A 23,982-nucleotide genomic window follows, 5' to 3' on the forward strand; every position below is an offset into this window, starting at 1 on the left:
TTTATATAGTTACATACCTCAGCAAGGAGTTTCTTGTTGTAGGCAAGTAGAGAATCATTGTCGGATTTAAGAGACTCAAACTGTTTCTTGAGTGAATCATAATCTCTCTCGAGCTGTCTAGTCTTCCACCTAGCTCTCCTGTTTTGAAACCAAATCGCGATCTGTCTCGGTTGCATCCCTAATGCTTTAGCTAGTTGTATCTTCCTCTCTGGCTCCAGCTTGTTCCCAAGCTCAAAGCTTTTCTCTAATGCCTTAACTTGCTCTAGTTGCAGTCTCTTTTTCTTCTCTCCAAGCATAGTATGCGCCCCATCGTCTGATAGATTCTCCTCATCCAAGGTTTGATTATGATCTTCTTGCACGTTCATTAAAGACATGGATCTGTTCATCATATAGTTTCCTCCTCCTATATAATTCAAGAAAGGCAAAATATATAATTCAAGACTTTTAAATCAATTTTAAGCAGAGAGATAGATAGAGAGAGCAAGTGAGTACCACTGAAAAGATGAGGAGGACATGAAGGGAGTTGATCTTGACTAGTGTCTTCATGAAGTTGTTGGAACATAAAACCATGTTGAGGAAACGCCATCTCCAATCTCAATCCTGCGTCTGCGTCTGCGTTTGGATCAAACACATACATGTATATATGTACGTACAAAAATACCTCAGAATGATAGATCACTGATATGCTCCTATTGGAATTTGGAATAAATCTAGTGATGAATCAAATGGTTTGTTGTTTACAAATTTGGAAATCAGTAACAAATGAGTTTGGAGTTTCTTGTGGATCTCATCAACCTCTCATATAAGAGAGAGAGAGGAAGAGAAAGAACGAGAAGCAAGAAAAGATCAAGTTAGAGAGGTTTCTAGGACCCATCCTTTATTAATAAAGCTTAGGCTTATATTATTATTATTATTATTCATATATTCATGTATAAACTCTTTGTTCATATATTTTATAAGTTCTCTCTATAGTTTTCTCATAAACATACAAGTAATAACATGTAACGTTACTAATAATATCTTCAAGATGTTTTTTTATCACACAAGTCACAACCCTTCAGAAGAGAACCTCACATGTAGACATTTAATTATGTTTTGAAACGAGAAGAGTCAACTGCTTCCTCCTCCACCCATATGGGCCGCTGCTTTTGCAGCCCGGCCCAAAGCATCTGAGAACCATAAAGCCCCATTAGCAAAGTATCGACTGTTCACCACACTAGTCGCTGCAGCTGCAGCCACTTTCCCTGTAATGGTGGCTGCGGCCACGGCAGCCGTTCCTGTGACGAGAACCGCGGATTTTGTGAACTCCGAGAAATGATATTTCTCGTCTGCTGATCTCACGACTTCCATACTGGACTGAATGTTCTGTGTGAGGCCAATGTAATGGCTGATCTCTGCCAATTTGGTGGCTACCAAGCTTGAGAATCTCTGAGACTCATCCAAAGCTCTGGCTTTACCGATGGCGTCTGTGCTTAGAACGTAGCCTTTAGCCAACATTGTCTTTACAACTTGTTGAGCCACGGTTACAACTTCTCCAGGTGATGAAGCAAAAGCATCCGAACGAGTGGCCTTTAAACCTCAAGAAAAGAAAGTATTTTAAGACTTGGCTTCTTATATAAGCAAAGTAATATAGTAAGGTCTGTTTTTGTTACCGTTACACTATAGTCTTCTTCTTTTGGTGTGAGATGGTTAGATTCATGTAAATAGACACCGTACATGGATATGGAAACGGTTCGATCAACGATCATAGCTCCCTGAAAAGGTTAAAAATCAATACGAGAATATAATTTGACAATTTGGAATGTTTTGAGGAGTTCACTTACGCTAAGCAAGACAGCCATATCCAGAGCATACGCATCTCTGAAGGTTACATAAGCCGTTAACGCATCCCCTTCATACCTGAGATACATGGAGACATTAAACAAGAATCTAAAAATAAAAATGTCTCTTGAATGATTAAAAAAGTTTACTGTAAACATTGTCGTTATAAAATTACCCGGTGATCTCGACGAGCTCGACGATTCCACAGTGAGAAAAGAAACTAAGAACATCTTTCTCAGTGGCTTGAGGAGACAAGTTGGTGACTTCAGCAACGTAACCACAAGGATACATTGTTCTGTTTTCTTACACAAACCTAGATACCTAAAATAAAAAACAAGATTCTTGAATCAGCTTTCTTGACAAATTCAAGAACTACGATTAGGTCATTTATTGACAATATAAAGTGGCCCTTCTTTAAATTCTATGTCCATACCAAATTGATTGCAGAGAGAACAGAGTAATAACATAACCCTAAGTTACAATTTAAATGAGAAGTATCAACAAAAAATTCGGAAACTTCGAGAAGCACACACAAAAAAAACTCGATTAGTGTTTTAAAGCTTACCAGATATATAAAGAATAGGCATAAACTGATCAGGAAAGAGTGAAAAGCAGAGGCAACGAAAGAGACGGAGAAGAAGAACAACACAGAATACGTGTGACTGATTGTGAGAGAGAGAATTTTTCACTTTTCTTTTCTCTTTTCATTTTTTGTCGGCACGGTATCGATGTTGTTTTGTGGACGACGAGGATGATGTTCTAATCCGCGCGTCAACGATACGCTCTAATGATGCGCGTTATTGATCTTACATCGTTGAATAATTAGCGCAATATGTTGACTTTATTGGGCTTATGAAAGCCCATTTCTGTTTCTAAAGCCCAATGACAAATAGTTCCGTCAATATCTCATGTCAAAGCGATTGGACCGCGGTGATTGGATAATAATTAACGCCGGCGTGACAAGCTGAAATCGTAACCGTGGTTTATCATTATCTTTGACGATGAGCCAACACGGCGTCTCAGGCAATCCCGAACCTAAATCCGAACCTCCTATTGCGACAGGCTCGTCGAGTCCGAAGATGAAGATTAGTCCCAAATTGAATCGCTGGTCCATGGGCCGAGCTTTACGATCCGGTTGTGTTAAGCTCGACCGTCCAATTCGCCGTACCGATAACACGCATTGCCGTCAAGCAACGGAAGCCAATGAGACGGAGGAGGATGATAAGAAGACGTCGGCGATTGACGTTGAGATAACGGCGGGAAAGTCTATCTATTTGATTTCCGACGGGACAGGGTGGACGGCTGAGCACTCCGTTAACGCCGCTTTGGGGAAATTCGAAAATTACTCGGTGAATCGTGGGTCTTCTGTTAATACTCATCTCTTCTCTTGGGTAAGCAAAAAACACAATCTTTTTTATTTCCTTTTAAGTTTCATCATCGGAGTTACAATTAATGATCTTTGTACCTAGTTTTATTGAGTTGTGATGAGTTAGGTTTTGGAACTGTCACGTTAGGGATGAGAACAAGCTCATTTTGTTAGGGTTTGAGAATTGTTATGACTCTGGTTTGGCTTGGGTTATTGTTCTGTTCAGGTTGAGGATGAGGAGAAGCTAATAGAGATTATTAACCAAGCGGCTAAGGAAGGAGCAATGTGTTTCTATACTTTAGCAAACCCTTTAATGGCTAAGTCCGCTAAACAAGCCTGCGATCAATGCGGTGTGCTTTCAGTTGATATCCTAGGACCAATCATCGAAGGCATTGCGTCTCATTTAGGTGTTTCTCCATCAGGTCTTACCCGTGGAGCACCTGGTACTAGGGTCAAGACTCTCAATGATGCATATTTCAAAAGGATTGAAGCCATTGAGTTTACTATTAAGCAAGATGATGGGACTTTACCCGAGAACTTAAGCAAGGCTGATATAGTTCTAGTTGGGGTTTCTCGGACAGGGAAGACGCCGTTGTCGACCTACATAGCTCAAAAGGGGTACAAAGTTGCGAACGTACCGTTTGTGATGGGTGTGGAACCACCCAGGACACTCTTTGATGTTGAACCGAGAAAGGTTTTTGCTTTGAAGATTCAGCTCGTTGTACTTCAAGCGATTAGGAGAACAAGGGCTAAAACTTTAGGCGTAGATACACAGGCAGAAAACAATTACTCAGGGATCGATCCTGTTCGGAAAGAACTGGATTTCGCGTCAAGGTTCTTTGCGGAAAACCCCGGATGGGCAGTGATAGGTAAACAACAACACTTAAAACTTATTCTCATTTTTGTTACTCAATGTTACTATGTTAGCAACAACTAGGTTTTCAAGTAGAAAGTATTCTCATGTTATTTTGGTGGTTGTGGTGGTGGTTGCAGATGTGACCAATAAGGCGATTGAAGAAACCGCGGCTGTGATTTTGCGGCTGTACCATGATGATAGAGACAGTACTACTTCAGTACCGTGTATCTCACAACGTTACTAAGCTCACTCCTTTGACAGTATTGTCAGTATATGATATGAAACAGTTTGGTAGTATTTCCAGAATTGAAAGATAGACCTTTGTATTAAGTGAATAAAGTATCGGTAATATAATAAGTTAATAACAAATCAAACAGAAGCAGTAATTATTTTAGTTGAATTTTTTATTTTCATGTTCAAAGAGAGATGCACATCATGCCGTCTCCAGAGGGGGATCGAACTAGGGGAGGTGCAATTTCCTCCAAAAGGGGTTGCACATGCCACTAGACGCTCACTTCTCTTGGATAAGATTTAATACGGGCCTGTGTTTAATTTCTTTAATTAGATAATGGTAATATAATAGTCTGTATAGAAAGAAAAGAATAATTATCATCAGCATTCAGTTGAAACATTGCAATTTGGATGTGTTGGCGAAGTTGATAAACGTTTCTGGATTCCATGAAAGACAATTTTTAATTTAAGAGAATGCTACGAGATGGCGGTAGTTTTAAAAGGTTAAAGCGTAGCGGTCATATGATTAGGCCTAATTGGAAGAACATGCACGAAACATTACAGGGAACTTATAATGCATGGATGCATGTGGGATCAAATAATTGTTTTCGATAACGTCCAAAGATTAAACATTCATTCATTCATCATGCATACGTAGATATATTAATCTAAAATACAAACTAAAGTTTAATTAAATTCTTCCATCGGTTAGGAAACTATTTTCCCGAGCTATATGGCAATTAAAGTAGTATAAATACATTGTTTTATCCAAACTATATGTGTCATTCTCTTGTTAGAGGAACTATATAGGCGTCTTAGTGACGTAAAGACACACAAAATTTGCAATTTTTAAAACCCAATTTGTATTTTATTTGGTCTTCAAGAAATTTAGGCTGCCCTTTGTTTTGTGGTGTAACAATTTATATATGTACACCATACATAAGGAAAAACACGAGTAGATATTATATACACAAATTTACATATTTTCTATACACAAATATAGTACGACTTTTGTCAATTTGCACTCTTTATATTCATAGAAACAATGATTGGTCTTATGAACAACAAAAATACAACAAGCATTCCACCGCAGAACAATGATATTCAACTGCATTTTGATGTTAATTAATTTCAATGTTCTAACCACAAACACTTACAATATTGCAATTTAGTTTAAACTACTTACTTAATTGAGTATAAATAACTTCGACCTTCATCAACAATTCATCATCAATTAATCAAAAGTCCAGAGCTACAAGCTAAAGAGACAGTTCAAATTAAATATGGCTGCTTCTAAGGGATTAGTTGTCTCTTGCTTGTTCTTAGTGATGTTGTTTGCTCAAGCCACTTCGCAAGGTTTGAAAGTAGGTTTCTACAGCAAAACATGCCCACAAGTCGAGGGTATTGTCAAAAAGGTCGTGTTCGAAGCAATGAAGAAAGCGCCTACTCTTGGTGCTCCTTTGCTTAGAATGTTCTTCCACGACTGCTTTGTTCGAGTAAGTTTATGTAAAGCGTGAAGTGACTCATGACTTTTATATTTTTCATCACGTCACGTCTTCTTAACATTGTGAGATTCGTAGTAAAACGATTAATGTGTTGTATTATCTATCGTCTGATCCGTGAAATCTTATAATTAACAGGGATGTGACGGATCAATATTGTTAGATAAATCGAACAATCAAGGCGAGAAGAGTGCCGTTCCTAACCTAAGCCTTAGAGGGTTTGGCATCATAGACGATTCCAAGGCGGCTCTAGAAAAAGTGTGCCCGGGCATTGTTTCTTGCTCTGATGTCTTGGCACTTGTCGCTAGAGACGCAATGGTTGCAGTAAGTAATCTCCATCACATTAATACAAAGTTAATTTCTACATACACATAGAGCTCCCTATATTTACTATGAATATATACATTTTTAGCTTGAAGGACCATCGTGGGAAGTTGAAACGGGAAGAAGAGACGGCAGGGTTTCTAATATCAACGAGGTCAACTTGCCATCGCCTTTTGATAACATCACCAAGCTTATCACAGATTTTCGCTTAAACGGCCTCAACGAGAAGGATCTAGTCATTCTTTCAGGTACGTAAAATATTGAATGATATCATATTATATAGAAACCTGTTTTGGTATTAATATATGGAAAATACACATGTTTTGTCTAAAGGTGGACACACTATTGGAATCGGACATTGTCCGCTAGTGACAAACCGGCTTTACAACTTCACCGGAAGAGGAGACAGCGACCCGAGTTTGGACTCGGAGTACGCAGCTAAACTCAGGCAGAAATGCAAGCCAACCGATACGACGACGGCTCTAGAGATGGATCCAGGAAGTTTCAAGACTTTTGACGTGAGCTACTTCACGCTAGTGGCTAAGAGAAGAGGACTTTTCCAATCGGATGCTGCTCTATTGGACAACTCCAAGACTAAGGCTTATGTCTTGCAGCAACTAAGAACTCATGGGTCAATGTTCTTTCATGACTTTGGTGTCTCTATGGTGAAAATGGGTCGGAGCGGAGTTCTTACGGGTCGTGCTGGGGAGATCCGTAAGATGTGTCGGGTTCCTAATTAAGAAATAGTATAAAAAAGATGAAAATTTATCTATGTGAGTTTGATTATTATTGTTTGCTTCTATATATATATATCGCTTTTTTTTTTGTTCTTCATTAAATGTGATTGTTTTCTTGGGAATAATAAGCTGTATTATAGAATTTTTAAAAGTCTTGAAATTCGCATTATAATAAGGCTCAAGTAATTATAACGCTTACTCGTTTGAAAAAAAGCAAAATTATGATTTTATTGGTTTACATATATAGTTGGATGGATACAATAAAGGGATTGAGAAAATGGTTAAAATAAACCTCCAACTTCAGCGTAACATCTGTTCCAGACTTGACGAATCCGGGGACGGGCTTTAGAAGCAAATTGTTTGTACTTATAAATCTTAAACATTAGTTCCCTTAAAGCCATGTGACATTCTTCGCCGTAGATCATCATTTTCATGCAACAATACCTCGAAGCTGGTTTATCTTGAAGAATCTCAGACAGGACTTCATTGTTACATCTAAACTCTCCCATCATTTGACCGCAAACCATGGCATACTCTATAAATTCTTTTGACAGTTTACTAGACATGTGTCTATTGTATACATCCGAAGTCGGGGACCTCGCAAACGGCGAACCTAAATCAACATCGGGATCTATCAACGGTTTCTCGTTATCTTCAAGTTTTGAAGCCAAACTTGGATAAACAAACAATACCAACGTGGTGACTAGAAGGGATGCCATGAAAACACAATTATTAGTCTTCATTTTTATCTTTAATCTCCTTATTTTTACTTTTAGTTAAATTTTGTATGTTATATATACACAAAAGTCGATTGAATGTTATGTAACTAATCAGTTTTTTAAATAAATAAAGTACGTTATTGGTTGTTACACATTTAAAAAAAGGAAATATTTATTCACTTTTAGTAGTTTAAACATTAACGGTTTCGTTATGTTGGATGTATATAAATTTCATTAAATATACTTCAGTTTATAAAAAAGTTTAATTAAATTGCATAAAACATTCAATTTGACGTGAGCTACTTCACGCTAGTGGCTAAGAGAAGAGGCCTTTTCCAATCGGATGCTGCTCTGTTGGACAACTCCAAGACTAAGGCTTATGTCTTGCAGCAACTAAGAACTCATGGGTCAATGTTCTTTCATGACTTTGGTGTCTCTATGGTGAAAATGGGTCGGAGCGGAGTTCTCACGGGTCGTGCTGGGGAGATCCGTAAGATGTGTCGGGTTCCTAATTAAGAGATAGTATAAAAATGAAAATATATCTATGTGAGTTTGATTATTATTGTTTGCTTCTATTTATCGCTTTATTTTTCTTTTCTTCATTTAATGTGATTGTTTTCTTGGGAATAAAGCTGTATTTAGAATTCTTAAAAGTCTTGAAATTCACATTATAATAAGGCTCAAGTTATAACGCTTACTCGTTTGAAAAAAATAACAAAATATTACTCCCTCCGTATTAAAATATATGATGTTTTGAAGAAATTTTTTGTTTCTTAATATAAGATGTTTTCAAATTTCAATGCAACTTTTAGATTAGTTTAGTATTTTATATTATGCAATATTGTTTCTGATTGGTTGAAATTGTTAAAAGTAAAAAATTCTTAATCTGTCTGCTTTGCTTAAAACATCATAAATTTTGAAACAGATGGAGTATGATTTTATTGGTTTACATATATAGTTGGATGGATACAATAAAGGGATTGAGAAAATGGTTAAAATAAACCTCCAACTTCAAAAGAGTATATTTTTGATTAAAGAGAGAGTTTTTTTCTCTCTCTAAAAAGGGCGATTAAAAAGGCGAAACCCTAGATCTTCGACCGACGGTGAGGCCTCACGCCGCCGTCGAGAATCTTCCTCTTTCTCCCTCCTCTTTCATTTCTTCCATGGCTATTGTGGTCTCGACCTCTCCCCCTCCCGATCCGCCTCCCGTTCAGACTATTGATTCTTCTTCACTTCCTCTCCCGTCACCTTCAGAAGGCACAGTTCCTCTTCCTGCGGCTACGGTGGAATCAGGCTCTAATCTCCCTATCTTGCTGCCTTAAGAGGATGTATCGCCTGTTATTGCGGACACAAAGCTCCCTTGGGCAGAGCGTTTCAACCCGAGTCTCCGGAATCTCAAAAAAGCAGCTCAACCTAGCTTTACCGAGGACGGTACACCTCGGGTTCGTGCTCCAGCATCAGTTATCCTAAAATCGTCAGAGACATGGAAGGATCACTTGGTCGCACACTTTCACGGTAATCCTCCTCCTCCTGGAAAAATCTTTGTGGATCTCAATCCAATTTGGGGCAAGAATGGCAGGATAAGCATTAGAAGTCTCCCCAACGGATTGGTACTCATTTACATCCCTTCGGAGCTTACTCGCAAATGGGTTCTTGAGGTGGGATGCTGGCAAGCAGGCAATTGTCTGTTCACGGTCACTCCCTGGACACCAACAGTCACCCTCACTCCGCTCAAACTTGTATCACTTCCAATATGGGTTATATTAAAGAATGTGCCCCCTCAATTATACTCACTCCCGGGACTTAGCACAATAGCCTCTGGTATTGGTGAACCACTCCACACAGAGAAACATCAACTCCCACCATTATCTACTGATACTAGAATCAAGGTCGAGGTTCTTCTTAGTAAGCCACTTCCTCAGTCCGTTCTAGTTGAGGATGATGATGGTAACGAGTTAAGAGTATGGGTTGAGTACCCTCGTTTACCGCCTAAATGCGATTTCTGTGGAGAATATGGACATCTCTTTCACAGATGCCCTGTAGCTCCAACGAAGGACAAGATTGCAGCATCGTCTAACATATCCTCAGCTCAAGCTCCTCCTCCCGTCAAGAAAGGACCCCAGTCAACTTGGCAAGTTAAAGGGCATCTAGTTGCTGGTATCCCTATTCCTGACCCTCTGGTAGATACTCCTTCAGAAAAGATCTCGCCTGAAAACACTCCTACTCTCCCAATGAATTCAGCTGCTCCCGTTTTAGCTCCCCCTCCATCAGCCACTCATAAATACCTGGACTCCCCATCAGCGGACTCTCCGAATGATTGGCAGGTTGTTCAGCGTCGGTCTAAATCTCCAAAGGGCTCGTCTGTAGCCACCATAAAAGTTCAGGGTTCAAGTTCATCAGTCCTGAATCCAGATGAAGAGTTAGTTTTGAAGCAGGGCAAGGCTCAGGCGTCTTCAGATCCTGCTCACAACAGGTCATCTGCTGATCAACCTAAAGTTGTTGTCAATCCCACACTTCCTAAAAAAACAAGTGCTAAGCCATCTAAGACTGCTAATAGGGGACGTCTCTCTGTCCAGGGGCGTTCCCACCTTCATCATGCTTGAAAGCATTGCTTTCAGCCTTTTGCCCACCTTTTTGATGATGATGAAGATCTTTTGTTATAATATTAGGGGTCTGAATACTTCCCTCCAGCAAGTAGAACTCAAGAGATGGGTTCAAGCTTCTAGACCTTTTTTAGGATGAATTTTGGAAACACATGTTCAATTGGAGAACTCGGCTACTATTTTGAACCGTACCTTTCCTGGTTGGCGTTATGACTACAATTACTGCTCTTCCGCTCAGAATAGTAGAATTTGGATAGTTTGGGACCCTGTTGTCAATGTTATCATTTACAAGAAAACTGATCAGCTCATCTCTTGTGGAGTATTCGATACATCTACCAACCTTTCCTTTTCTGTAACTTTTGTCTATGCTCGGAATTGTATGATAGCGAGAAGGGAGCTATGGCAGTCTCTGCAGGAACTTAACAACTACAAACTCCAACGAAATCACCCCTGGATGATCCTGGGGGATTTCAATCAGATTCTCAGAGCTGAGGAGCATTACTCACTCCTTCCTTACCCTCTTCCAATCCAAGGTATGGTTGAATTCCAGCAATGTATTGACAATTGCGAATTCATGGAGTTGGCTAGTAGGGGTGCGGAGCACACCTGGTTCAACAGTCAACATCTCAATCCCATCACTAGGAAGCTCGATCGAGTCCTTGTCAATGAACCGTGGCTGACAGCTTTTCCCAACTCCAATGCACTCTTTGACGCTCCAAGAGGCTCAGACCATTCTCCTATCTTAGTTACGCCTTCACAAGCAGAGGAAAGGAGGAAGGTCCCTTTCAAGTACTACTCCTTCTTTGCTTCTCACCCTGACTTCCCTGGACTTGTTGAGGAAGCTTGGAATTCGCCAATCCTACATGGAAATCACATGTTCTCCTTATGTCAAAAGCTCAAAGCTGTTAAGATGGCTTGCAAACTCTTAAATAGAACTCACTTCAGCAATATTCAGGCTAGGTCAACGGAAGCGTTGGAAGCATTGACGACTATCCAAAATCATCTCTTAAACTCTCCGAGTCAATCACTGTTTGAGGAAGAAAGACTGGCCTGTAGCCACTGGCTAGTTATGTCTACAACGGAGGAGACTTTCCTTCGGGAGAAGTCAAGGGTTCGATGGTGCACTGAAGGAGACTCAAATACTTGGTTTTTTCATAACTCGGTGAAGGATCGACAAGCGAGGAACTTAATTAGATCCCTTATTGATGAAAATGGAGCTCGCATAACAGACAAGGAGGCTCTAAAATCAATGATTTTGGACTATTATCAAGGCTTGTTGGGTACATCAGATCCTTCAGTAGTTCCCCTTTCAGTGGAAACGATTAGTGAGCTGCACTCTTTTAGATGCTCTGAAGATCTTTCAGCCTCACTAACCATTATACCTACTCCTGAACAAATCACCTCCACACTTTTTTTACTTCCAAGGAATAAAGCATCGGGTCCCGATGGTTTCACAGTAAATTTCTTCATAGACTCCTGGGCTCTCGTTGGTCCTGCTGTTATTGAGGCTGTTCTGGAGTTCTTCATGACTGGAAAGCTTTTGAAACAGATTAACGCCACTATACTCGCTCTCATCCCTAAGACAGTCGCTGCTGAGAAGCTTTCAGATTTTAGGCCCATTTCTTGTTGCTCTACCATCTACAAGATCATCTCTCGTATCCTTGCCAAGCGTTTAAAGTTAATCACCAGTCAGACAGTCCAAAGAAATCAATCAGCTTTCATTCCCGAGAGACTTCTCTGTGAAAACGTATTACTCGCAACTGAGCTTGTAGCGGATTTCAACAAAGAAGGCTCTGTGACCCGTGGCTGCCTTCAAATAGACCTGTCCAAGGCTTTTGACAATGTGGATTGGGGTTTCCTCACTAATATCCTCTCGGCTTATAATCTTCCACCGATGTTTATTAACTGGTTGAAGGCATGCTACACCTCTCCTTCTTACTCGGTAAGCTTTAATGGGGAGTTGATTGGCTACTTTCCTGGGAGAAAAGGTTTAAGGCAAGGTGACTCTATCTCGGCACCTTTGTTTACGCTAGTCATGGATATATTGTCAAAACAATTAGACAAGGCGGCCAACTCGGGAAGATTTCAACCTCATCCTCTTGGTGTCAATCCTCTTATCACTCATCTTAGTTTTGCTGATGATATTCTAGTATTCTTTGATGGAAGTGAAGAATCATTGGTTGAAATTCTGAATATCATTTCTCAGTTTAAAACAGCTTCAGGACTGGGTATCAACTTGCAGAAAACCTGTTTGTTTCTGGATGGAAATAACAGTGACACTCTCAGTCAACTTGCAGTTCAACATAGCCTTTCTCATGGCTCGTTGCCAATGAGATACTTGGGTGTTCCGCTCATCACTCATAAGCTTTCTCCTTCCGATTATCAGCCACTTCTAGACAAGGTGAAAAGTAGGATAAACTCCTGGACAAACAGACATCTATCTTTCGCTGGCAGGCTTCAGCTACTTCAATCAGTAATCAATAGCACTATAAACTTCTGGGCTTCGATTTTCTTGCTTCCTAATGCTTGCATGACTAAGCTTGAGCAAATTTGTGGTGCATTTTTGTGGACTGGTACTGCGGACACAGCCAGGGGAGCAAAGGTCGCTTGGGAAACGGTTTGTAGTCCAAAGTCTGCTGGGGGGCTAGGACTAAAAAGGCTAGTTGATTGGAATAAGATTTTTGGGCTCAAGCTGATATGGCTACTCTACTCTCAGGCTGGTTCCCTTTGGGTTTCCTGGGTTCATCATAAGCTCATAAGGGATAAATGCTTCTGGGATGTTGATTTTCGAAACTCCGGAAGTTGGTTATGGAGACGTTTGTGTAAGCTAAGACCTCTTGTGAGACCTTTCATCCACTGTAGTGTCTTCTCGGGTAATGCTTGCCTCTTTTGGCACGACAACTGGACTGGTCTTGGACCTCTCATTGACATCCTTGGTGACTCTGGACCTCGAGTCTCCGGAATCACTCTTCTTGCTCGTGTAAGACAAGCAACATCAAATGGTGAATGGTCCTTGCCAAGAGGACGTCACCCGATTATCCAGCTACTTAGATCTTGCTTACACGATCATACTCCTCCTGACCCAGACGTTGGCTGTGATACATACCATTGGAAACTCTCTCAAGATCAATCGAATGGTACGTTCTCCTCAATGAGAACCTGGAAGCACCTTCATCCTCCTGGTCCTTCAGTTCCCTGGTCTTCGCAAGTTTGGTTTAAGGAAAGAATCCCAAAGATGGCTTTTATGACTTGGCTTACTGTTCAGGACCGCCTTACAACGAGAGACAGACTAATTCGTTGGAGCTTACCCGTTCCTCCTTATTGTCTTCTCTGCTTGACAGGTATGGAAACGAGGGATCACCTATTCTTTCAATGTCCTTACTCCAGGAATCTATTGACGGCTCTCTTCTCCTCCTTGTACACATCAACAACATCAACATTTGATGGAGCCCTCAACTGGATTAAGTACCCCACCACAATCAGGAGACTCAATTCAATCTGCAAATTGGTTTTTCAAGCCCTTATCTACTTCATTTGGCGAGAACGCAACTCCAGAATTCATACCACCTCTTCTCGTACAGAGCTCCAACTGCAGAGGGAAATTCAGCTAACACTTCGTAGAAAGCTGTTGTCACTGGATCGGACCTCAAGAGCTGCTCAACCCTTAACAAATTTGACTCAGGACACTCATCTCGCTCTTTGGTTTACCCATTTCCAACCTCCGTAATGACTAGTAGTAGCTCCAGTCTTTGAACATGTGTTGCTCTTTTTGAACTTATTTATATCTTGCCTCCTATTGTATTAAACTTCTCTTGAAGGGTTATAATGAAATGGTATCTTTAAAAAAAAAAAAAAAAAAACCTCCAACTTCAGCATAACATCTGTTCCAGACCTGACGAATCCGGGGACGGGCTTTAGAAGCAAATTGTTTGAACTTATAAACCTTAAACATAAATTCCCTAAAAGCTATGTGACATTCTTCGCCGTAGATCATCATTTTCATGCAACAATACCTCGAAGCTGGTTTATCTTGAAGAATCTCAGACAGGACTTCATCGTTACATCTAGATTCTCCCATCAATTGACCGCAAAACAGGGCATACTCTAAAAAATCTTTTGGCAGTTTACGACTCTTGTCTCTATTGTATTCATCCGTAGTCGGGGACCTCGCAAACGGATCTAAATCAACATTGGGATCTATCAACGGTTCCTCGTTATCTTCAAGTTTTGAAGCCAAACTTGGATAAGCAAACAATACCAACGTGGTGATCACTAGAAGAGATGCCATGAAAACACAACTATTCATCTTCATTTTTATCTTTAATCTCCTTTTTATTACTTCTAGTTAAATTTTGTATGTTATACACAATAGTCGATTAAATGTTATCCAACTAATCAGTTTCTTTTTTTTTAAAATAAAATAAATAAAAGTGAGTTTTTGGTTGTTACTTAAAAAAAAAAAAAAAAAATTACTTTATGTAGTTTAAACTTTAAACATTGACGATTTCGTTATCGTTGGATGTATATAAATTTCATTAAATATACTTCAGTTTATAAAAAAAGTTTCATTAAATTGCATAAAACATTTAATTTTTAGCATTTTTTAAAAAACGTTAATAATTAATATCAAAAGTTTCATTTGAATTAATTCTAGAAAGATTCAAAAAATATAATTAATGAAATCAATTTGTGCATGTTTAAAATGTAAAAAATTGAAAGGAATGGTCAAAAGAATTGGACGGTGCATTATAGATTATGCTAAAGAGTCTTCTTGATATCTGTATTTTTTGTTTGGACGATTACGATTTATTCTTGGGAAATCTCGAGGCCTAACTAAAAACTACGTATGTGGAGATAGATGGATCCATCCCCAACAACAAATAGATACAGAAAAAAAAAATAAGAATTGCATAGTATTAATTAAGGCTCATGAATCACGCGAATGGTATTTGAGAGTATTTGTTGTTGTAAATGGTGAAAGATCATTGTGGCCCCACTGTTGGGCAAATCTCTCTCACACGACTCTGTTTTGTTTGATTCCTCTTTCTCTCTCGTTTTATAATCAATCCACAACAGCAACAACATAGCCGTCGCAACTACACTCACAAAGCACTCGTTTTTATTTTCTCGACAGACAAAGCTTTCGCCTTTTGGATCATTCTGAGTTAGTTTTTTCTTTGTCTGTCCGATTTCGTTGATGAAACTTGTCCGAGTTTGTGTGTGATCCATCTTCTCATTACTTTATAACAAAAAAGAAAACTTTTTTTTTTCTTGAATTGGTTGAATCAATCAAGTTTAATGGCATCAGTTGCCGAGAGCTCTTTTCCCCTTCTGTGTCAAATCAAGACTCACCGTCGAGTCACTTCTTCTTCTTCTTCTTCTTCTTCTACGCTGAGGAACTCGGGTCTCCTCCGAGTTTCTTACCCTGATGGGTCGCTTTCCTTTCGTGGTCGGAGCTTCGTTCTTAGACATCGATGGAAGTGTGTGAGGCGCGTTGAGGCCACTAGCAGCTCTGATTCTTCTGAACCTACCGGTGGAGATGAGCCAGAGGATGCGCTTCAGGCTACCATTGAGAAGAGCAAGAAAGTTCTTGCTATGCAAAGGAACCTTCTTCAGCAGGTTTTACTTGATCCATCCTTTTGATTTCTTGGGTCTATAGTAAAGCTACCTTTTTTAGCCTTTTGGTAATGATTCAATGTGAGGAATTAGGTCACTCAATTGCTTCCTGGAGATCTTTAGAGTATAAAAGGTCCTTTTTTTTTTGTCCAAAACTATGCTGCAAGTGAGAATGTGTCAATATAATGGTGTTTGTGATGCTTAATTCTATGGAGGCTGTTCTTGAGTCGTAGTTTTAGGATTAGATTTATTTGAATTGTTCTTTGACATTAGTAGTGTCTTATGTTCTTTCACTTTGTCTTTCATGTTACTCTTCAGATTGCTGAAAGGAGGAAGCTGGTCTCATCTATAAAAGAGAGCACATCTAACTTGGATGATGGGAAAGGTTATGGTTCTTCTGTGAATGCAAATGCGGATACTACAATGAAAGAGAAGATGGATGGAGACGGAAACGGTAGTGTCAGCGCAAGCAGTTATGGCAAGTCATCTTTGAACAAAGAACCAGAACCAGAACATAAGACTTTATCTCCCAATAGTACTGAATCCCTGAAGAAAAGCAAACAAGGCTCAGTGTCTGTTAGATCTTCTTCCCCTGTAACCTCTCCTGAGAAACCATCCAGTGTAGCCGCTTATGGGAAACCTTGGTCTAGCGTAGTAGCCTCTAGTCTAGATCCTCCTTCTTCTACTATTACATCTTCTGAGAAGACTTCTGATCCCGTAGCTTCTCCTGGAAAGCCGAGTAATTCTCGCGCTGGTGCATTTTGGTCAGACCCACTACCCTCTTACCTGACTAAAGCTCCTGAAACATCAAGTATAGAGACCGAGGAGTACATGGAAAAAAGAGAGGAAAAAACACATGTAGAAGCTAGTAGCGAAACTAATGAACCTGGGAAGGACGAAGAGATGCCGCCTCCACTGGCTGGAGCAAATGTCATGAATGTCATATTGGTAGCAGCAGAGTGTGCTCCATTTTCAAAAACAGGTAATTTATTTCTATTCCTTTTACCTTTGATCGATTGTGCGGGCTTTGTTTTACTCATGCATAAGTAGGCTTCTCTTGGAGTACACGAACTGAACACTGTGAAACTTTATAGGTGGCCTTGGAGATGTAGCTGGTGCTTTGCCAAAAGCTTTGGCTCGGCGTGGACATAGGGTTATGGTAATGTTTATCAAACAGTGCCTTTTTAGTGTCATCAAAGCTCTCTATTTGATCGTGGACATCGAAACTCAAACTAGTGAGTTAATCATTTTCTGTATTTTTCCTTGCTAGGTTGTGGTTCCTCGGTATGCAGAGTATGCGGAAGCCAAAGATTTAGGGGTGCGGAAGAGGTATAAGGTGGCCGGGCAGGTATAAAAGCTGTTAATGTATCAAGATTGGAATTTTTCTTTCCTTTTCATTTAAATTCCTTAACAAAGAGTAGACGAGGTAGAGAAAACTGATGTGGAGCACATTTTTACTGCAGGACATGGAAGTAATGTACTTCCACGCGTATATAGATGGTGTTGATTTTGTTTTCATTGATAGCCCTGTCTTCCGGCATCTGAGTAATAACATTTACGGTGGAAACCGACTTGTAAGACTTCTATCTTATTCTCCCTGTTCTCTACCAAATTCAGCCTACAAGTACTAAGTTTGGTATATCTGAATCCAGGATATCTTGAAGCGAATGGTTTTATTTTGCAAGGCTGCTGTTGAGGTAAACCCTTTGCTCCAAGATTTTGAACAGGAGATCGATATTTTGCCTTCTTCTTATACCAGTTTCGGTTTCTTGAAAAAAAAATTCAGGTTCCGTGGTATGTTCCTTGTGGAGGTGTGTGTTATGGAGATGGAAATTTGGCTTTTATAGCAAATGATTGGCACACTGCGTTGCTACCAGTTTACCTGAAAGCTTATTACCGAGATCACGGAATGATGAAATACACACGATCTGTTCTTGTAATCCATAACATTGCTCATCAGGTTAGAAAATTTTTTCATTCCAAGAAGTGACTTATTTCATGCTTGTTATATCCAAAGATCTGTGCATTAACCTAAAGGTGTAAACTTAGGGTCGGGGACCAGTAGATGATTTCTCATGCGTGGATTTACCGGGGCATTACTTGGATACCTTCAAGTTATATGACCCCGTAGGAGGTGAGCACTTCAACATTTTCGCGGCTGGTCTAAAAGCTGCGGATAGAGTTCTCACTGTTAGCCATGGATATTCCTGGGAGGTTAAGACCTTAGAAGGTGGTTGGGGTCTGCATAACATCATAAATGAAAACGACTGGAAGTTTAGAGGAATCGTGAACGGTATTGATACAAAAGAATGGAACCCTGAATTTGATACTCACTTGCACTCTGATGATTATACCAACTATTCCGTGGAGACACTTGGCATTGGTAAACCTCAATGCAAAGCTGCATTACAGAGAGAGCTTGGTTTGCCTATTCGACCTGATGTTCCGCTGATCGGTTTTATTGGAAGATTGGATCACCAGAAAGGTGTTGATTTGATAGCTGAGGCAGTTCCATGGATGATGAGTCAGGATGTTCAGCTGGTTATGTTAGGCACAGGGCGACCGGATCTTGAAGAGGTCCTCAGACAAATGGAGCATCAATACCGAGATAAAGCACGGGGATGGGTTGGGTTCTCGGTTAAGACAGCTCACAGAATAACAGCTGGTGCAGACATATTGCTGATGCCTTCGAGATTCGAACCATGCGGTCTTAACCAGCTTTACGCAATGAACTATGGAACCATTCCCGTGGTCCATGCTGTGGGAGGGTTGAGAGATACAGTTCAACAGTTTGACCCGTATAGTGAAACTGGTCTTGGTTGGACATTTGATAGTGCGGAAGCAGGTAAGCTGATACATGCCTTAGGAAACTGTTTGTTGACGTATAGAGAGTATAAACAGAGTTGGGAAGGGCTTCAGAGAAGAGGAATGACACAAGATTTGAGCTGGGATAATGCTGCAGAGAAGTACGAAGAAGTTCTTGTCGCTGCTAAATATCAATGGTGAGTTAATAAAATGTTCTTTTTTTTTACTGTCTATAAAGAACCTGTTTTTGGAGTTGTTAAGAAGCTTAGTTGTGTAGATTTGGTGATAAAACTACATTGGAGCTCGGCAAATTCTCATGCCATTAAGCTCCTTGTGGTCTAAGGATCAAGCTTGTTAATCTTTGTTACTCTCTCTCTCTCTATAGTAATTCTAAAGTGATAGATATACTTGACAAAGTAGATTGATAATTACAAATGGTGAAAACCCTAACTTAAAGAAATCAAGAAGATGGGAATAAAATAGGAGAGAAAGTTCTAGAAATCTTGTCACCATTGAAGTGAATGTTGTTGAGCTTGTTCTGACACCACTTGAGGTGAGAAGATGAGACTAAAGACATGTGTAAGACCCTAGACACTAGCTTTAAATCTATCATTATGAGCCTCACTAACATAATAATATGTTCATTTTTCTCAATCTTATCTTCTTCCATATTAGAAGATTTATTCTTGAACCAAATTTTCTTCTGGTTCCCTTGGATCTCCTTCAACAATTGTTCCTTCTTCACAAATAAAAGAAATATTAAGACTTTTTGATAAAAAAAAATTAAAAGTCTTCAATTGTTTATGAAAGTATATTTACCTTTTGGAGTGAATTTTTAAGGTCAAGAAAGAGCTTAAAGTCTCTAGGATCTTCCAATTCCATAAGAGGAGACTTAGTCAAAGAGATTTTAAGTCTTTCCCAAATCAAAGGTTTTTTGATGTCTACTTTCACAAAGTCGTAGAAGACTTCAACACATCTCTCTATTGCTTTCAACACTTGTTTGTCCTGTCTTTCTTCTTCTCCTTCATGAGGTCCCTCTCTATTATATCCTTTGGAAAAATTAAGATAAAGATAAGGAAATTATGAGTTCAAAACAAAACTTAGACAATTCTATATGGAAAAAGAATCTAGAATGAAGAGAAATTGACCCCAAAAATAAAGTATCATGTGAAATTATACGACCAATGAATAAAATGGATGAATCATTCTAACCCTCAACATTTGAAATTTCTTTTTTGAGTCTCGTAAGCACAATAGCACATCTTTTTCTTGATTAATATTCATTGGTAGATATTATATCACAAGTCACACAAGTCATCTAAGTAAGATAAGGGGTGTTCTTGTGACTTGTGAGTTGTGTGACTTATCCACCAATTTACGTCGAAAGATTCTGTCGACACATAACCTGTTAGAGACCAAAACTAGACTATTTCTTTAGAAATACAAATTAGGATTCCAAATTATAAGGTATTTTATTCACGTAATTTATTAAATTAAAAATTTAATCTATTGATTAGTCGTCGTATCTAAAATGAAATATATTTGGAGTTTTAAAATGTTTCTTAAGGAGTAGAGTGATGAATCTTGATAGTGATTTTAGAATTTAGTCAAGAAGTTTGTTAAAGCTCATCTTATGACCACATCTTTATAATTTTATAAGAAAAAGCAAGATTCATAACTAATCGTTGTTGCTAAAAAAAAGTAGATTTTTGCTCCTACGATTCCAACCAACGTAATTAAAAACTATTATATGAACTCCCAATTTATACTCGATGTAACCCACACACCAAGAAAAGTATTTGATAATTCTAGCTATGTATATTTTAATATATGATTTATGTGACAATTAAATAAAGTAAATTACCTGAAAGTCGAGGGACTTGAAAGAAGCTCATCAACTCAAATCTTCTTTGAACAAAGCTCAAGACTCTTTTTCCTTGGCACCTTTCATCTTCCAAGAACCTCTCTAACAAGACCTGAAAGTTTTGGAACTCTCTAGAGATAACGTCATGTAACACACCTCTCGTATCAGCGGGTTTTGAACTATTTCTCACTGTAATGTACTGATGCTGAAGCGCTTCCCATGATAAGCAAGACTGAGCAACATAAACTAGCTCAAGGTCCTTCTCTATGCTTTGTTTTAGCCTCTTCTCTGCCGTTTCCCCCCATGAGCGCAAACTACTTGCCGTCATTTGGTTCGTGATCACACCTAGGAATGGTAAAAATCAATATTACTGGTTGGTAAACTATAGTATATTTAAAAGACTTTGGTTTCAATTATTGTTAGTCTTTGAGAATGCTGTAAAAATGACAAATTGACTGTTGTGTAGGTCCTGAGATTCTAGTTTAGATTCATCCGGTGTCTCCCCCAGTTATAAATTATATTGTATAAAGACAGTAAAAATAAAAGTAGACTTACTTAGGCCATAGGTTCTATCGCGGCTGAGTATGTCATACCATCTCATTCTTTCGCAGTACTTCTTGTATACTTGATCAGTTTCATCATCTTCAACAACTCGATGTGTTTGATTCTCTCTCACAACTGAATCTTGGCAGGCTGAATCCAAGCTTGCGATAGATAAAGGCGAGGGATGATCTCTGTCGCTAGCTACTAGAGTAGATAGATCATCATTCTCCACGTCTGAGTTTATTATATCCTCTTCTTCGTCATCACTGGTTATAGAATATTCATCTTCTTGATCTAGTGGCATAGTCGTCTGAATTTCGAACTCAAGATTCTTCTCCATGTCTACAGCATCAACAATGTCATCATCAGTGTCTGGTACCTCTTCCTCCTCTCCCTCCGTTTCAAGAAGCTCAACAACATCTTCTCGATCAAATTCGTAGAAAAGTTCGTCTTCATCTTCTTCTTCAAGAATCTTGCCTTCTCGCAGAGCTAGAAGAACTTTTAATTGAGTATCCACTTGATATTTAAAAGAAAAGCTAAAGGCAGGAATCGGATTATGAATACTTCTAGAAAGTTCCAAGTTATTAAGGGTATTCTTGATCTCTTTCCTAGACTCAATGGTACATGTAGCCTCCCTTCTAACCATCATGACTTGGAGAAAACTAGTAAATAGCTTAGAGAACGTGACCAAGACCGATGAAAAGGCGTTGTATAACGTTTGAAAACATGGGAGAAGCCATAAAAAGAAGAGATAGAGCCATATAAGAAGTTGACAAAGAAACAGAACAACAGGGTGCATGTATAGTTTCAGATAAGACGATCTCAAGAAACCATCTCGAATCACTATGGATTCTATAATTAGCCAACATGTTGAGAGTATAGCCATCAAATCTCACACAGAGGCAGAGAGAGAGGAAAAAAGGGACTCAAAAGAGTGCCTTTATAAAGACGAGAAGAAGGAGATGAAGAAGCTGCTGAGAAAGAGCCCTGTTGGAATTTTTGTCCCTCAGCATGATTATTAATAAATAAAGTTGGTAAAGGGTCAATTTTATTATCTTGAATGTTCTTTCCTCCTTATTTATTGATTCAAGTTTTGTTTGGTTTTGAAATTTTAAACATGTTGGAAATATTCGGATTTTAACAGAAAAATATCCGTTTTAGTGTTAAACTAAACCTATAAGGCCATGTATTGGCTATAATCAATTTTTTTATTAGAAGAGCCAACTTGACCCTCCATAGTTCTAATTGTTAACCTACGGCAGACAAATGGAACTAGTGACATGATTTTGTAACTTTTTATCAATCCACATAGAAGCTCATCACTTCTCAAGCTCCATTCAGAGCACATATGAAGAACATAACGAACTAACAGACACACAAACACACATGATGTTCTTCAATGTTAGTAACATCTTTTATGTAACCCTGCATAAAAGCTTCAAGTTTCAACCTAACAAGATCATACCAAATACAACATCAATCCCTATTTCCATAGGGTTCGATCTCGAACGCTAGAGTATAACAAAAATGTTCTTCACTATAACCGGTTTCCCACAATATTCTTACAATGCTAGTTTCCATTGTACCTTATTTAAACACAGACTATAACATATTTATCAGTTCTTGTAAAAAATTGTGTGTATGAGAGTAAAAGCTACCCGAAGAAATAGAGTAAACGATCCAATCTCATATCCAAAGACTGAATGAACATTGTAATACTTTCTCTGTTTTCATTTCTTGATCTTCCTTTGCTGCTTCTTTGGTCCAGAAACCACTAATCTCCTTACAGAACAACCACACCTGGCTCTGAAAACCAGGACAGCTCTCCCATTAGGCGGTGCCATCTTCTTGAGCTCGGCTTCCAATTCACGGTGATGGACACGAGGCAGCTGAAACATCCCCCTCTTGGCGGCACTGCTGTTGTTGTTGCTGGAGCTCTTGACGCATTCCTCAGTCTCAAGCTGAATATCAAACTCAACAGCTTTCCTAAGCCCTTTACAATTGGGTTTGCCGCAACGCTGCATAGTACACAAGAGTATAACAAGCCAAGTGGAGAGTGCAGCACAGAAGATGCTCAAAGCTAATGATCCATACACAATAGGGTTCTGCAAAATCTCTTCTTTGACTAAAACAGAGAGATCTGAAAAGAACTCAATAGACTTGAGGGTGATGAGCTTGACGTAAGGGAAGAAGAGGAACCCGCAGGCGGTGATCACGGCGATAAGGATCACGACATCGATCGCAGCGGACTGAGATCCGTCGCAGACAGGGAACTTGGAACAGGTCGGTGAAGAAGTGTGGGATCTGCGAGTGGTTCTTGGCAGCTTAGAGGAGGAGTGAAGAGAGTTGGACATGATCAATGTTGTTGTTGGAGATTGGTCGACGGAATTGCAGACCGAGATTGAGCTATGGAAATATACCATCTCACTCACTCGATTCCCTCGAGAGAGATAAAGTTACCAACCGATTCAAATCTTCAAAATTGGATTCTTTTTGTTTTCTTCTCTAACAAAACTATTTTGGGATTGGGATTGGATGAGAATCGATCTATGAAACTCGATTTGAATCCCAATTCTCGATCCACGATCAAACCCAGAAATCAGATCGAGCAAGCGTAGAGAGAAGAAATATGGAATTCACCTGATCAAACTGACTATTAGAAGAAGCTCTGTTTCGATCAGATCAATCGAGCAAGTAAAAAAAAATCAGATTTTTTTTGGTAGCAAAGCCTGTAAAAACCTAAGAAACCGATCCAATAGAGAGAAAGCTAAATCGAATCGGAAAAGAAGAAAAAAGTTTTTAAAAAGACGAGATTGATGAAGCTACAACAACAACAACAAGAAATTTCAACGTATTGAGAGAAACTGAATCGTCGTCTTCGTCGTCGTCGTCATGATGAATTCAAAATTAATCTCTTTTTTGGTTTAGAGGGTCCAAATCTAATCGGAAAGGGGAATCAATCGTATATTCGTAGCCAAGAGTGACTGACACGCGT

General features: G+C 39.2%; 9 protein-coding genes across 11 annotated transcripts in view; 3 read left to right on the forward strand and 6 right to left on the reverse strand.

Moving 5' to 3' along the window:
* LOC104763837 (homeobox-leucine zipper protein ATHB-20-like) overlaps positions 1–853 on the reverse strand; it is a 2,626-nt gene extending 1,773 nt beyond the window's left edge. The window contains exons 1-2 of the mRNA XM_010487222.2: positions 493–853; positions 18–403 (exon numbers count right to left, since the gene is read on the reverse strand). Of these exons, the coding sequence (XP_010485524.1) occupies positions 18–403; positions 493–637 (531 nt within the window). The 5' untranslated portion in view covers positions 638–853. The remainder of the gene's footprint in view (positions 1–17; positions 404–492) is intronic.
* LOC104763838 (binding partner of ACD11 1) lies at positions 929–2,567 on the reverse strand. Of its 3 annotated transcripts, XM_010487224.2 has the most exons (6): positions 2,387–2,548; positions 2,255–2,292; positions 1,997–2,142; positions 1,824–1,899; positions 1,653–1,754; positions 1,111–1,569 (listed from the first exon to the last, which is right to left on the reverse strand). In XM_010487224.2, the coding sequence occupies exons 3-6, from the start codon at positions 2,110–2,112 to the stop codon at positions 1,111–1,113; spliced, it is 753 nt and encodes a 250-aa protein (XP_010485526.1). In that variant the 5' UTR covers positions 2,113–2,142; positions 2,255–2,292; positions 2,387–2,548. The 3 variants fall into 3 exon arrangements, with proteins under 3 accessions (XP_019096160.1, XP_010485526.1, XP_010485525.1); XM_010487223.2 differs by lacking the exon at positions 2,255–2,292 and having other exon boundaries at positions 2,387–2,567; XM_019240615.1 differs by lacking the exons at positions 2,255–2,292; positions 2,387–2,548 and having other exon boundaries at positions 929–1,569; positions 1,997–2,112.
* On the forward strand, positions 2,735–4,443 carry LOC104763839 (pyruvate, phosphate dikinase regulatory protein 2). The gene is made up of 3 exons (XM_010487225.1): positions 2,735–3,212; positions 3,414–4,056; positions 4,181–4,443. The coding sequence occupies exons 1-3, from the start codon at positions 2,823–2,825 to the stop codon at positions 4,285–4,287; spliced, it is 1,140 nt and encodes a 379-aa protein (XP_010485527.1). The 5' UTR covers positions 2,735–2,822; the 3' UTR covers positions 4,288–4,443.
* On the forward strand, positions 5,487–6,979 carry LOC104763840 (peroxidase 27-like). Its single transcript, XM_010487226.2, has 4 exons — positions 5,487–5,770; positions 5,915–6,100; positions 6,189–6,348; positions 6,434–6,979. The coding sequence occupies exons 1-4, from the start codon at positions 5,558–5,560 to the stop codon at positions 6,838–6,840; spliced, it is 966 nt and encodes a 321-aa protein (XP_010485528.1). The 5' UTR covers positions 5,487–5,557; the 3' UTR covers positions 6,841–6,979.
* Positions 7,119–7,586, reverse strand: LOC104767296. Its single transcript, XM_010491339.1, has one exon. The coding sequence runs from the start codon at positions 7,578–7,580 to the stop codon at positions 7,119–7,121; it is 462 nt and encodes a 153-aa protein (XP_010489641.1). The 5' UTR covers positions 7,581–7,586.
* Positions 13,690–14,471, reverse strand: LOC104763841. Its single transcript, XM_019240767.1, has 2 exons — positions 14,021–14,471; positions 13,690–13,748 (listed from the first exon to the last, which is right to left on the reverse strand). The coding sequence occupies exons 1-2, from the start codon at positions 14,469–14,471 to the stop codon at positions 13,690–13,692; spliced, it is 510 nt and encodes a 169-aa protein (XP_019096312.1).
* On the forward strand, positions 15,088–18,947 carry LOC104763843 (starch synthase 2, chloroplastic/amyloplastic-like). Its single transcript, XM_010487228.2, has 8 exons — positions 15,088–15,778; positions 16,094–16,757; positions 16,870–16,934; positions 17,046–17,123; positions 17,239–17,349; positions 17,428–17,472; positions 17,562–17,735; positions 17,825–18,947. The coding sequence occupies exons 1-8, from the start codon at positions 15,458–15,460 to the stop codon at positions 18,779–18,781; spliced, it is 2,415 nt and encodes an 804-aa protein (XP_010485530.1). The 5' UTR covers positions 15,088–15,457; the 3' UTR covers positions 18,782–18,947.
* Positions 18,966–21,974, reverse strand: LOC104763844. Its single transcript, XM_010487229.2, has 4 exons — positions 21,000–21,974; positions 20,445–20,789; positions 19,400–19,629; positions 18,966–19,319 (listed from the first exon to the last, which is right to left on the reverse strand). The coding sequence occupies exons 1-4, from the start codon at positions 21,871–21,873 to the stop codon at positions 19,041–19,043; spliced, it is 1,728 nt and encodes a 575-aa protein (XP_010485531.1). The 5' UTR covers positions 21,874–21,974; the 3' UTR covers positions 18,966–19,040.
* On the reverse strand, positions 22,500–23,977 carry LOC104763845 (uncharacterized protein At5g19025-like). The gene has a single exon (XM_010487230.2). The coding sequence runs from the start codon at positions 23,408–23,410 to the stop codon at positions 22,718–22,720; it is 693 nt and encodes a 230-aa protein (XP_010485532.1). The 5' UTR covers positions 23,411–23,977; the 3' UTR covers positions 22,500–22,717.

Source organism: Camelina sativa, chromosome 19 (assembly GCF_000633955.1).
Source record: "Camelina sativa cultivar DH55 chromosome 19, Cs, whole genome shotgun sequence".
Taxonomy (NCBI): Eukaryota; Viridiplantae; Streptophyta; class Magnoliopsida; order Brassicales; family Brassicaceae; genus Camelina; species Camelina sativa.